The sequence below is a fragment of the Pararge aegeria genome, chromosome 21 (assembly GCF_905163445.1).
Source record: "Pararge aegeria chromosome 21, ilParAegt1.1, whole genome shotgun sequence".
Classification (NCBI taxonomy): domain Eukaryota; kingdom Metazoa; phylum Arthropoda; class Insecta; order Lepidoptera; family Nymphalidae; genus Pararge; species Pararge aegeria.
In genome coordinates this window covers 12,855,289-12,870,547 of record NC_053200.1, presented here as the reverse complement: position 1 = coordinate 12,870,547, position 15,259 = coordinate 12,855,289, and the positions used below count along the sequence as shown (strand labels likewise).

General features: G+C 35.5%; 1 protein-coding gene across 4 annotated transcripts in view; it reads left to right on the top strand.

The window, feature by feature from the left end:
• Positions 1-15,259, top strand: part of LOC120633016 (transient receptor potential cation channel trpm) — a 357,472-nt gene that overhangs the window by 231,205 nt on the left and 111,008 nt on the right. For all 4 annotated transcript variants that reach the window (XM_039903046.1, XM_039903048.1, XM_039903047.1 and 1 more), the window contains exon 2: positions 9,467-9,549. In XM_039903046.1, coding sequence (XP_039758980.1) covers positions 9,467-9,549 — 83 coding nt within the window. The remainder of the gene's footprint in view (positions 1-9,466; positions 9,550-15,259) is intronic.

Genomic DNA, 15,259 nt, shown 5'->3' with positions numbered 1-15,259 from the left:
ACGAACCTACGGCCTTGGACTCAGAAAGCAGGGTCGCTGCCGACTGCGCCAGTCGGCCGTCAAAGAACCGTCTTGTTGCCGAATATCATAAAGATCGGTGTAGCGTTTGAGCGTTTATAAATAACATCGCCATTAGCCCCAAAGTAAGCGTAGTAATTATGGGTACGAAGATAATGATGAATATTTTTATGAATAATATAAATAAAAACTTATAAAATACAGAGAAACACCCAGACACTGAAAAACAGTCATGTTCATTACATAAACATTTTCCAGTTGTGGGAATTGAACCCACGGCCTTGGACTCAGAAAGCAGGGTCGCTGTCCACTGCGCCAATCGGCCGTCGAAATAAACAAAAAACAGGCATATTTTCGCTCTTATTTTATTACCTATTTGTATGAAAAATATGAACTCAAAGGAAGGGCGAGAAGTTTTTTTCTAAACCATTAAAAATAAAATACATTTAAACCCTCGTCATACCATTATGGCATTAGTTTTCATTATTTTGAAATTTATTCTTCTCCGTAGGTAAATATCATTTGACCATTCTAAAAGTAATACATTTAGTATTTAGTTATACAATATTGTTTTCTACTTTATTTATTTCATAGGACATTCAGCCAACGATGCCGAAAGTTTCTCTAGGGTAGACTATAACTTTGTAGAAGTCTGAAATTGCTGGCCCATATGCCGCTTGACCGTAAATATCGGAGAGGCAATTAAAACTATTCGCAAACAACCTAAAGGCTGTATTGTTATGAATTTTAGATTATCATTTTCATTTATCATTTTTGCAGCATAAAGTAAGCTCCACGAAATCGAAGCTCCTCGTGTATTTAACACTAGCTTTAAATCGGTTATTATCGGTTCCAGCATTTTTCCAAACTATATAATACGCGGCCGAGCGGCCCTCGGCATTTTTTTAGCTTTTAACATTTATAAACAGCCGTCGTAACTTCTAAACAATAGGTCGAATTTTAATAATTTGAAGAGGATTTTGCATGTAAATAATCAATTTTAATTATCAAACTATTTATTTGGATAAGGATTAATATCATGATAGGAATTCACTTTTCAAATCCTCAACTATGCCTATCCAAAAAACCACGTCAATCTTAAACTCCGTTGCGCGGATTTTGAAAGCCAAATGCGGAAAAAATAGCGATGCCATCCTGTAGGAGCTGCTTGCTTTTCCGGGATAAAAAGAAGTCTATGAGCTATTCCAGACTATATTGTATGTCTGTGCCAAATTTCCGCGAAATTAGTTTATTCGTTGTGGCGTTAAAGCGCAACAAACATCCATCCGTCCATCCATACATCTATTCACTCAAACTTTCGCATTTATAATATTAGTAGGATGGTACGCAAGCAATAGATCGTTGTTCCATATGCCATGCTTCTCGCAATCTGTTAAGAGTTATGTGCTTTATCTCCGACAATATTAAACAGATCTTCATTAAAATTACACACTACATGCTTGATAGTATACACTTTAAAAAAAAAAAGAATTATTAAAATTAAAGGGAGCTATGAAGTAAAATTGATAAAAATATTTTCATCTCATTTCCCGAAAGAAGCTTATTGTTTATCGGTATAAAAAGTAGCCTATATGTTGACCCAGAATACCAGCTACCAGTATACAAAATTTTATTTAAATCCATTCAGTAGTTTTCACGTGATGGCCGGACAGACAGACAGACAGACAAAAATTAAATAAATATATGTTTTGGACTCAGTATCGATTATTAAGCAATCCCCGGTCAAAATTTTCAAAATATATTAAATGTACAGAAATCTTCCAGTTACAGTTTTATTATAGACAAGTATAGATAAGTAGGAGATTTAATGAAAGATTCCATACCAATACTATAAATGGGAATTTGCGTTTGTTCGTTTGTTGGTTTGTCTTTACTTTACATCCTAATTAAGCAAAATATCGTCATGATTATTCGCAAAGACGTAATTGAAAAGACAGGATTTTCCATGGAATTAAAAAAACCAGTAAAATAAACGCGAAAAAGAACTCTGGCTACAGCTAGTATACTATAATTATAATGATAATAACCAAATTATGGCAATCAGAAAGGAAAATCAACATCAAAAATTTCAAAGAAAATCATTGAAACAAGATTTTTGACAGAATCTCAAATCTACCTCAAACCGATAGCTTCAATACACAAACAAATAACAAACGAACTAAAACCAGATGTTACCAATTAGTCTAAAAACAATTATATACTCCATCACATTACGGTAAGAGGTACCATTAAGAAAGTCAAAATAAAGAGCAGGGTAAACACATATTTGTCAGCATCTAATCACAATTAGCTGTAGGGGATTCGTCACACTTATACGCATCGTGCGCCTTATAGTATGGCTTCCTTTTAGCTCCTCGCCATTTTACCCGTTTATTACCTGTACTCGCAGCTGAATTGTCGTAATTAGCCAAGCTAAGATGCTTTCGCATGGGAAACACCCTCTTGTCATAAATTTACATTTATAAGAAAACTTTACCATGTTTAATATAGTTTTGCTCATTCTAAATACAAGATTTAAAAGCTAGAAATACAATTTACTCCTATTGAAAAAAATATCAGAGAAAACAGTTCGTATGCACTCATTTTAGTAAGCGGACGCCTTTTAAAGGCGGGCGTCGGCTACTTCAAAGACTCGACATGGGTGGCACACCCGCAGTGTATATTAGTGCGTTGTTATTTTGAGGATTCAGATGATGAATTAGTAATTGGAGTATCCATTCTTTTATTATCAAAATTAAAGTTACAAAATGAGGTACCTATTCTTATATTTTCACATAGTTTCCAAAGTAGCGTTCGGGTTCACTACAATCTATTTGAACAAAATAAGTGAATTTCTGATATTTTAACGGTGGCTACATAACGATCTCTTCTAGGCAACTAAAGCTGTAGAACGACAGTGAAAAATAAGGTATATGCCGAATGCAGGTGACATACGAGTAAGATACAAATTTGGTACTCTTTATGATAACTGACAAGAAATTTATGATACAATAATAAATTTATGATATAATAATTCCTTCTTGGGATCATAAAAGCCTTAAAACGTATTTATACCCTCAAGGGGGATCTCAAGTGTCATACGGAAAAAAGCTACTGCTCTGGAACGGTTTGTGTGTGTATAAGGCTACTATCAATGTTTATTATAAGTTTGACGTGTCCGTCTTTTTGTTCGTTTTGAAGGTGAAAAAGTCGGAAGTGTTTCTAGGTAGGTTTGATGAAAACCGGTCCAAGATGGCCATAGCCAGAAAATCACGGATTATATAATGACTCTTCAAATGAAAGTTCTTAACTAGTAGAATAATGTACAATATGTTTAGGTTAAATTGACGGTCGATTGGCTCAGTTCGCAGCAAACCTGCTTTCCGACTATATATATTATGTGTATTATTCATAAAAATATTCATCAGTCGTCTTAGTACCCATAACTCAAGCTACGCTTACTTTGGGGCTTAATGGCGATATGTCTATTGTACTTTTTTATACAAATCAGCAGCCACATAAAAAGAGACTTTATTATTCTCTCCTAACAAAAAAGTTATATTTTTTTTTATTGAGACGGTTGAATAGTTTAATCTTATAAATAAATATAGGTTTCCTCACAATAAACAGTACCCTCAGTGCGCGAGTCTTAGGGTTTGGTTGGGATCAGCTTATTTGAATAATAAGTCGACCCAAACCCTATGGGGAACATGCTACGTTGAATAGAATTAATAATGTTTTATTCTGGCATCTATTACCTGGGGCGGATGCAGGATATTTTGGGGTTGTCACAAGGAACGGACATAAAAAAAGAACGATTACTGTTGGCAATAGACTCTACATGTTAAAATAATGCAAAAATATGACTTAAATCGGCTTTCATTTGATTTGCTTCGAAGCATGTACTGAGATGGAATCTCCACAGTACACGAACAATAAACTGCCCATTGATATCTTGGAGATGTCTTTTAAAATGTTCTAAGGTTTTTTTTCTTAAGCATAGATTAAAGGATACAGCGATAATATTTTGAATTTGTCGATATTTCGACCCAGTTGCATGGATCGTGGTCACGACGGGACTGCGTAGGCACGAGATGTCAAGATCATCTCATCTATGCTTAAGAAATGTTGATTAACCACGAAAATCTTAGTTTATAATCTTCAAAGTTTTTATGAAACGTAGTCTTATAGAAAAGTCCTATTATAGTATAAAGGACTATGTAATCGATAAAAAAGCTTGGATGTGAATTATTGCTCTAACCAGGATGCTCTTCTGCTGTTTTAAATGACAATGTGAGAAGGTGATAACAAAAAAAAACACCTGGCTAAGTGTGTTGTGGGCTTCTTCTTAGACCAGGACGTGTTTGGAACCCTCGTAGCTTTAGTTTTTTAGTTTACGAATACGGTTATCGCACTCATCTCACTACCGTGTCATTCTTATGTAATGTACGCAAAAGTGCCACATAATACTTGAAAAAAGATATTTTTGACTTTGACAAAAATAGGGGGGGGGGGGGCGGGGGGTTACATATATGTCATGCCAAGATACACGGAAAAAACACTCCCGGCTAATTCACCTTACAAACAAAACAAAAACAACAACACGTCAAACTTAAAACTTCCGCTCGTTTTTGTCGGGGGTTAAAAAGCTCAATAAACAGAGAACCAGATTTCGATAAACCTTATTACAAGTGATTTACGTAAAATGTTAAAAGATACGAGTAATTGTTAATATATTTCAGTCTTCGATGAACCTTTTCAGAGATATTTAATTATTAAAATTGCGAATGCTGCATTTAACCGCGAGCGAAGGCTTTTACCGAAAGTTATGTTTGCTGAACTGTGATTTTGACTATAGTAAATTATAAGTAGGTTTATTCTATAGAGAAAATAGCTTTATCGCAGCGCGCAGCGAGTGCTGTCTGGCGATCGGCTGTTTTATTAAAGTTTTGCTTTTAATACCTGCACAAACTCTATTGTGTATTGAATTGCTTACATTTTTATTCATGCAATAATAGTAAATGCGAGTGTTGACTGAGTTAAGAGAAGAAATATATTTTGAGCTGTGAATAAATGTATCTAGCGGTTGACCACGTGAAGGGTCGTAACGTAAAGTGTTATAATATAATAGTTTACGCAGTAGAGCTCTGTGTGACTGGATTCGCATGGGGAATTACTACCGCTATATACTCGTATAGTGGCGTGCACTTCATACAAGCACAAAAGCAAAACTTTTATGACAGCTGAGTGGCGCAGCGACCCTGCTTTCTGAGTCCAAGGCCGTGCGTTCGATTCCCACAACTGGAAAATATTTGTGTGATGAACATTCTTCTGTGTCTGGGTATTTATCTTTTTCAGTGTCTGGGTATTTATCTGTATATTATAAGTCTTAATGTGTATTATATTCATAAAAAAATATTCATCAGCTATCTCAGTACCCATAACACAAGCTAAGCTTAATTTGGGGCTAGATGGCGATGTGTGTATTGTTGTAGTTTATTTATTATTATTATTATTTATTATTTTGCACGTAACTCATAAAGGGGAAGGTTTTTTCCATTGAATGCAATCTTCCTTTTTATGTATACCCAGGTCAAGAACCCTGTGCGCGCCGCTGGTATGCTGGTAAGCAGCTTTTTGTGACAAAGCTCTTTCTCTTTTCTACCATCGAACTGCGAGGTACCGAAAGAATCTGCACCGTTACGTTGTTGAAATACCATCAACACGTACGAAGCGTTATGCTTCTTCCTTTCCGATCCGCACCGTAAAGGCCTGGAATGCCCTCCCACCTTCCGTCTTCCCCTATACCTATAATTTGGGTACCTTCAAATCCAGAGTGAATAGGCATCTGCTAGGCAAGCGCGCTTTATCTTAGGCTGCATCATCACTTACCATCAGGTGTGATTGAAGTCAAGCACTTGTCTTTATATTAAAAAAAAAAAACTCGCTCGTTTGGGGAAGTGCTAAGTACCTTGGTGTCGGTGTAATTAGAGACACATGAGGCTTCACATTTACGCCACAAGTTGATGTACTCAGGCAACACTCACATACCCTGCGAAGTGTTGCTCTGTTTATCACCTATAAACAGAGCAAAACTGGTTTTCCACTTACCATCAGGTGGGCTTATTGCGTGGTCTGTCAATCCTTACTAATATTATGCAAAATTCCGTCTGTTTTTCCTTACCTCACGCCTTAAGTAAGCAACCTATTAAATGTTTAAAAAGTTAAAAGTTTTGGCATTGAGTTTTAAGGAAGAGAGAGTTACATAGGGCTACTTTTCATCCCAGCAAAACAAACAGTTTTCAGGTGTAAAAAAACCGTACTAAAAGCTGACGAAAAACGCGGGTTATAGCCAAGTACTTAAAACTGAAAATTTACCACTCAAGTGTCAGTGACGTAGCCGTCGCTAACTGCGTGATCTAACTTTGTAATAAGAACTACGATCGAGCGCCAGAGATATAATACGAACTTTATTTTTATTTTTAGAGCAGGTATTAGACCTTATTCAACGCAAATTGTATTCAGTGGCAAAAAATTTAATACTCTTTTTGATGACGGACCGAGGACAGTTATTATACCATACCATTTAATGTCACAATTTATACCATTCCTTGTCACAATTTTTTTGAATACTTTGCCAAAATGTTTGTTTGGAAAATTTATGGCACACACACATTTTATACAAAGTAAACACATATACAGAAGAAACATAGAATAGAAGATAGGGCGTACAAAGGCAGTCTTATCACTTAAAAAAAAAATTATGAGAGATAGCAACACGTAGGTCCAAAAGGACCAAAAATTTACATTGTAGTTCACACATCCCTCACTGCAACGCGCTATAGTGTCATGTCACTACCAAAAACGAGAAATAATACGTTTTATAAAAATGGCAAAAGTAAATTCCACAAACAATTTACTTTATTTCGGCTAACTCGGAACAGCTGCCTTATTGGTTGGCATCAAAAATAAAACGCTCCATAACGACGTATTTTGCAGTTACGACTCTAACCGACGCAATTTTTACCTTGACTTAAACTTGAGATAGGATATACAATATACATGTTATCCTATCTCCTATCTCAACACACACTTTTTTACTTCATAGCTTCAGTGATATGTCAAACTGAAGTCTTATAGAAGTAAGGAGCTACTACATAACGACGGACGTACGTAGTTAAGACTATTTTCTACGCAATTTCCATGCGCTGGCAATGATTATTGCATATTTTGAAAATTAAGCTTATTAGCCTTTATTGAACATATTCAGAGGTACTAATGAGGTGGGAGGGGCTTAGATAGATAAGGTGGTGGTAAGAAAGGTATAAAAGGCGACACATTTTGCGAATTTTTCACTTTACAATTATTAATTGTAAAGTCAACATATTCCTGAAGATGGTCCGGTTTCGGAGCGAAACGTGCGCAGAAGTTACATTGCCGAAGATCTGTTTGGTGTGGAGTATAAAAATTGAAGAAGTAATAAATTACACCATGCAGATCGCGGAGTATAGCAGATTAAGCTTAATTTTCATAATATATCATGGAATTCCGCAAAGTAACGCCTGCTTCTATACAATGATTATTGCAATTTGACGATCTCCCTTCCTGACAGTTGTAAGCGCTGTGTTCTTATTAGTAATCCCAGGTCCCGAGTTTTTAATATGCAGGAGCAATTTTTTTATATATAATTCCTAAATGTTCTCTTATCTGGTCCAGCGGGAGGCTTTGGCCGTGGCACGACGCGCCGAAGTCGATAAGCGTTCCGGTACGATGTCGCGTAGAAACCGATAAGGCGGATATAGGTTTACGTAACTGCAGCACATCATAAAAGTTAGTCCACTACCATCTTAGACTGTATCTTCACTTACCACTAGGTGAGATTATAGTGGATATATAACTCGTAGTGGAATAAAAAAAACCAGTCGAAAAACCGCTGTTTTATTCTGTAGCTTCAGAAGTATCTCTCCATAATGACGTAATTTGCAGTTAAAACTCTATTCTACGCAATTTCTATTCGCTGACAACGAACATTGCCCTTTGGTTCATTTATTGAATCCTTGTCGTGGGATCCATCTTTAAATTCGTTTAGTATTAAATACAAAATCTACTAAATGGACATTCCTTGCTACAAAGACATGATGAAATCATTTTGTTATTATTTTTTCTTCGAATTCCTATTTCCTCAGAACAATTATGGAGGGTAGAGGTAAGGAGGGTCATCTGTGTATATGAAAAAGTGTCGTCAAAATGTATTAAATTAGGATGGCGCCACATTTGCATCAGGGTAACTCTTAAAAGAAGCGCCAAATATAAATATTGTTAGAGTAGGCTTGAAAAATAAACAAGGAAGTATGGAGATACAAGGAAGTAAGGTTATATTTACCACAATATTTTGTACAACGTAAGTTGTTGAAATTCTCAATAATTAACTACTTTAGTCGATAATGACATTAAATTTTTTAACTCGGCATACTTCAATTCATTTACGATTGCTACATTCATACCCTGTGCATCCACCAGCGCCATTGTGGAGGATTTTTGAACTGTTATTTAGCGCATACAACTGGACACTTTTTCAACTTTTCTCCCATATAAGATGACTCTCCTTACCTCTACCCTCCATAAGAACAATGAACAACCATGTCCGCCATGTTGGATAATATGACATGGCGTCTTAGGAGCAAATCACAAACACATTTAAGGTCTATTGTGGAAACAGAGGGAGGGAAACGGTCCTGTTATTATTAAATTTAAATGTCATACAAAATATATGGATATCAAACATTTGAAAACGTATCAATTAGTGGCGTGGAGCGGGAAGTTGAATTTTTTTTTTTAAATAATTGTCAGCGCGATATATAGTATCTGTGTGGCTTAGGCTAAACACCATGTCATATTCAACATTGCGGTCATACAAAAAAAAAATTGAGCCGTCATGGGACGCCTGGCAGATGTGAAACATTGAAATTGTTTTATATAAGTTATATGCATAAAAGAACAGCTTACGACAGGAATCATATATTGCTTACTGATTTTCACTACGGTATATCTTCTTTTGGGATGGCTTTATCTTGATTTTAAATAAAATTTTAAAAATTTAAAATTTGTTCCATAAAATGATGACTGTTTATTACATTATTGTTAAAAACAAAATAAAGTTTAAAAATATATTACAAATTTTTAAAAATTTATTTGAAAATGTGACAACTCAACTCATATTCCATCATATAGCCTGGCGAAGCGTCGTCGTACCGCAACGCCAATAATAAGGTTTACCCTTGCCTATAAATGTTACACATAAAAAAAAAAGAGTTCGGTGTCAATTCGAAATTCGAATGCCTAATTCTTTATTCCCATTTTTAAACCGTAGTAGTCGGAACTGTATGACTAAGACAGTCTTCCTTCACGTATGTAGGTAATAAAACTTGTCATTGTTTGCTTGTTACAGAAAACCACTCGCAGTTGGATAGAGAGCACATTCCAGAAGCGAGAATGCAAATGCTTCGTTCCCAGCGCCAAGGATGAGCATGTGTAAGTGACCTCTTGTTTTTTTTCAATTTTTATTTTATATTAATAGCGGAAAAACGAGCAAGTTAAGTGATCACCGCCCATAAACATCTGCAACACCAGAGGAGCGATGCATTGCCGGCTTTTAAGGAATTCGTTTATCCGCCCCCTATTATAAGAGGAACGTAACCAAATATGAATATGATCCATTATGGGAATATAACGGGGAGCGGACACCAGCGTCCTCTGTGCTACTTCCACCATCTACTGCGATTGCTAACCCGTCTGCCCAGTGTGGCGATTATTGACAAACCCTCACCTTTGGAAGAGGCCTTTAGTCCAGCAGTGGATGTTTTTAGGCTCTCTTTCTAACACTGTACGCGCGCTCCGATTTCATTTTTTTAGTCGAACGAATCGCTTAACCGCCGAAGACGTTGTTTTGTCGCTTTTTCAAAAGTTTTATGTTATTTATGTACTATGTAATATATCTCCTATATTGAAGATTTTGGCTTACGTGCAGTCCGCCATTTTGATTTCATTTCAAAATATTTCATAATAAGCGGATACTTGTGTCATTTTTTATGTATTAATTCTTAGTGTTAAGTAAACTGTTTGAGCCTTTGTAACTAAAAAAGAACATACACACAAAAACCAAACAAACTTTCACATTTATTATATCAGAATGGAAGTCCATCTAATTCGGGATTTGCCAATCCTGCGTTTTCCGGCTATTATAAGAAAAAAACAAATTGAGTAGTAAATTAAGTAGGAACTCATTTTTAAATTTATTCTACAAAACCATATTTTATAAATAAATAAATAATAAATAAATATACTACGTCAACACACACATCGCCATCTAGCCCCAAAGTAAGCGTAGCTTGTGTTATGGGTACCAAGATAGCTGATGAATATTTTTATGAATATGATACACATAAATACTTATAATATACAGATAAACACCCAGACACTGAAAAAAAACCATGTTCATCACACAAACATTTTCCAGTTGTGGGAATCGAACCCACGGCCTAGGACTCATTAAGCAGGGTCGCTGCCCACTGCGCCAGTCGGCCGTCAATTTCGGCGCAATGGAATGGCGCTGTGAATTTAAGTAGGAGGTCTCGGGTTCGATTCCCGACATATGCAATTTGGGAATTTATAATTTCTGAATTTTCTCTGGTCTGGTGTGTTGGGAGGCCTTTGCCGTGGCTGGTCACCACCCTACTAAAACTATTAGGGGTATAACTAACATACTCTCTAACAGGTTAGCCCGCTACCATCTTAGACTGCATCATCACTCACAACCAGGTGAGATTGCAGTCAAGGGCTAAATTGTAGTGGAATAAAAAAAAACCATAGATTGATGCCAAGTTATTTATAATTTCGCTTAACTATCGCAACATCGTTAAGGGAAATTCCTATTACGTGCTGAACTTGCGAACTATCTTAATTTGCAACACTTACATTAAATCATAGTTTCCGTTCGTGGCTTAGTGCGAAGTTAAGCTTCCGACGAAGTTGATACCTTCTTCCGAAGTTCATAATAGTTCAAACGCATAACTAACACCAACATCACCCCATGAGTACCTACAATACCCAACAATCCATTTGATCTGAGCGCCTCTAAGATTACCAACGTTTACTTATTCGATCGTGTGAGAGTTAACTACCATTTGTATGAAATCGAAAACGCGCCATCTATATTATGAAAATGAAGCTCAATTTGCTATACTCCGCGAAAAGCAGAAGAATCTGTATGGTGTAATTTTCAATTTCTTCAATCCTTATACTCCACACCAAACAGCAATTATTCATTACTTGCTTTACAATTATTCATTGTAAAGTCAACATCTCCTGAGGATGCTCCGATTTCGGAGTGAAACACGTACATACGTACATCCCTTACATTACATGAGAATTTCACGGTAGTGAGATGATGGCGATACCCATAATCGTAAACTTAAAACTAAAGCTACGAGGGTTCCAAACGCGTCCTGGTCTAAGAAGAAGCCCACAACAAACATAGCCGGGTGTTTTTTTTTGTTATCACCATCTTACAATGTAATTTTAAATTATTAGAAGTGCAACGTGGTTAGAGCACTAATTCACACGCAAGCTTTTTTATCGATTACGTAGTCCTTTATATTGTAATAGGACTTTTCTATTAGCTTACGTTTAATACAAATTTTGAACTTTTTACGAGACATCTCCAAGATGCCGATGGGTAGTTAATTGTATGCAATTTCCTTTAAACGAATTGTTATTGATTATCACGTTGTGACAATACTTATTCCCAGTATTGTCACAACGAATCTTCACCACCATCGAATAAATAAATATACTACGACAGTGCACACATCGCCCTGTAGCTCCAAAATAAGCAAAGCTTGAGTTATGGGTACCGTCTAAGATGACTAATGAATATTTTAATGAATAATATACATAAATACTATACTATACTCGAAAAAAAAAACGCTTCTTTTAATTTAATATTTTTACTGAGTGATTCCTTATGTATATTTCATATGCACCCTTCTACAGTATTTCGTGGTTTTGTTACACGTTGTATAATCCAGGACCATGACCTTTTATTAAAATCTAATAATAACAATAAAATAATAAATAAATATACTACGACAATAAAACACATCGCCATCTAGCCACAAAGTAAGCGTAGCTTGTGTTATGGGTACCAAGATAGCTGTTGAAAATTTTGATAAATTCAATACACATAAATACTAATAATATACAGATAAACACCCAGACACTGAAAAAAATTCATGTTCATCACACAAACATTTGCCAGTTGCGGGAATCGAATCCACGGCCTTGGACACAGAATGCAGGGTGCTGCCTACTGGCAGTCCGCCGTCAAGACCGATAAGACCGAATAAGACTTTCATCGAGACAGTCTAGTGGTAGCATGTTCACGGGTTGGGCTTTAGGACTGTTCTGTTTTCTAAATCTTCTATTAAAAGAATTTCCGGACCAGTCCGGAGTTAAGAAATTGGCGATGCCAAGCCCCGTTTCCATCCAACCTGTATGCAACTGTGAAGAATGAAGATGTGTCATTAAACCTCCACTGAGATACTCCGTTCACGGAAACGATATGATGAGATGTGGCAATCTAAAAGCAAGATGAGCGGCCATTAAATTTTTAAAGGATAACTCGAATATGTTTTTTTGGTAGGGTATACTTATATAGTCTTTAAATTATATCCTCGTCATATATAGTCAACGTGTTTCGTTTGGCACTAGCTTGATCATTCGTTATCGCCTTTTGTTGATTATTCTGAAACATAATTATTAGATGGGCATTAATACTCTAGCTGGAAAGCTAAATAACCCGTTCTGGAGGCACTGGGTGGGTGTACATACACATACACGGTTCAAATAGTATTAGGTTTTAATTATTTATTTTAATTTTATTTTTTTTAATTTAATAATTATCAGTTTAATTCATTCATCGTAATTTTTAATTCAATTTTTATATTTTTATTTTGCCTTTTAATTTTATATTTATGACATGCCATTTGAATAAATTTATACTGTAATTTTAATTTTTAATTCGATATTGTATATTAAGTAATACTAATTTTTGTTTTAAATGTATTAATATGGGCTTTGCCTGAAATAAAGAAATTATTATTATATATTATTATTAATTAAATGAGCGATCGAGGAATGTATATTGAAGATCCACCAGAAGGTGGGGAGGCTTCGGCCGTGGCTTACCACCTACCAACGAGCCGCCAAGCGATTAAGCATTCCAGTAGGATCACGTCTAGAACCATAGAGGCAGTGCAGTCAAGGGCTAATGTGTAGTGGCATAAAAAAATTAGGACTTACATTCGCTTCCATCTTGATTGGCTTAAGAGTGTCACAGTACAGTTTCCAAAATAGAGTGACGTGATTCTTCTTCAGCTTACGGTCTTCTAGCTTACAGCTGAGTGACCAAGTTCCTTCAGGCGATTGGCAAACTGTACCTAACATCAAAATGTACAATAAAAAAACATCATAAGTTAGCTTAAAATGAATTTATGAAAGAGTATAAACTTTGTTGTATAAACTTCGATTAAAAATCGGCTAATGCCCGTTTCTCTAAACCTAGAAAGCTCTTAAATCGGATGCCTATTGATTTGGGTTATCCGTAGAGAAAAAAACGTCGCACCAAATCTTAGGTGATGTCTAACGACTTTAGGCGCCATCTGAAGTTACGATACCGATACGACGGTGCGTAATGTTTAAGTTAAACTAACACTTGACAGGTAAAAAAAAAAAAAAACCGTTTTTATTAATAACGTTTCATCCGTACGAAGAATGAAAAATATGATAATACAAACACAAAATACCTTGTGGCAAGAATCATAGGCAAATTAAGTTATATGAGTTGCCTATTTGGTGAAAAGTATTTCTTCTTTAATTAGGCGTTAATTACTTAGATATTGCCTTGTCAGTCGTTGGTGAAAACGGGCATAAGTATGAGTAAAACTCGCGCACATTATTACGATATTTATTAAAACAATTTACCATATACGTTTTCTAACATTTTATTAAAAGATAATAGGTATTTTATAAACACCACTTCTTTATGTTTTTTTGTGTGTTAACTGGTCTGGTCTAGTGTGTGGTTTTGGCTGTGGTTACTACCCTACCGACAAAGACGTACCGCTAAGCGTTTTAGTATTCCGGTATTATGTCGTGTTTACCGTTTAGGGGTATACTACCATACTCCCTAACAAGTAGTACTCAGTAGTCAAGGGCTAAGTTGTAGTAGAATACAAGAAAAATATAAATTAACGGTTCGTTAATTTTGCTGTTCACTTTTACTATACTACATTATGTTTGTAATCCTTCTTTCACGCAGCAACTCAGCAATGGTTTGATGTTTTGTTTTGTCCCAACGTCCCCTTAAGCCCTCTAACAAGGCAATTAGGAACTTCAAGCACAACTTTATTGCTTCGCTGCAACTGCGTAGCGGAAATCAAATTTAAAATGCCAGATGTTATTTACACGCAATTCACTTACTTAGCAATATATTACGACAAAGTCAATAAGCTTTGCTTATATTCTTTTACTTTCTTTGTCGATTGAAACTTTTATAACTGAAAGAAGGATACAAAAATTTAAAACCTAGTTCCATCCGAAGAATATAGGTGGTTGTCAGGTTCACGGAAAGAGATTTGAGAACATAGTACCATTGATTGGTATTTATCTGTATATTATAAGTATTTATGTGCATTATATTCATAAAAATATTCACATATACAACAGCTATCTTGGTACCCATAACACAAGCTACGCTTACTTTGGCGATGGCTAGATGGCGATGGCGTAGTATATTTATTATTTTATTGTTATTATTAGATTTAAAAAAAGGTCATGGTCCTGGATTATACAACGTGTAACCAAACTACGAAATACTGTTCAAGGGTACATATGAACTATACATAAGGAATCACCTTGTAAAAATATTAAATTAAAAGAAGCATATTTATTTTACGATACAACCTAATCCAGAACATTCTAAGTTTTTACTTATGGCAACCCTATTGAAGATAAAAGACCGACGAGCGCATAGTACCTAATAAAGTGTCAGGAGTGTTTTTAATGTTGCATGTGAAGTTAGGACTGTATTTGATTACTTTCAGTAAAAACTATAGCAGAGGTTTACTCAAAATCTATTAGTTGTTCGGTTTCACAGATAAGTCTCAGAGACAGTAACTAATGT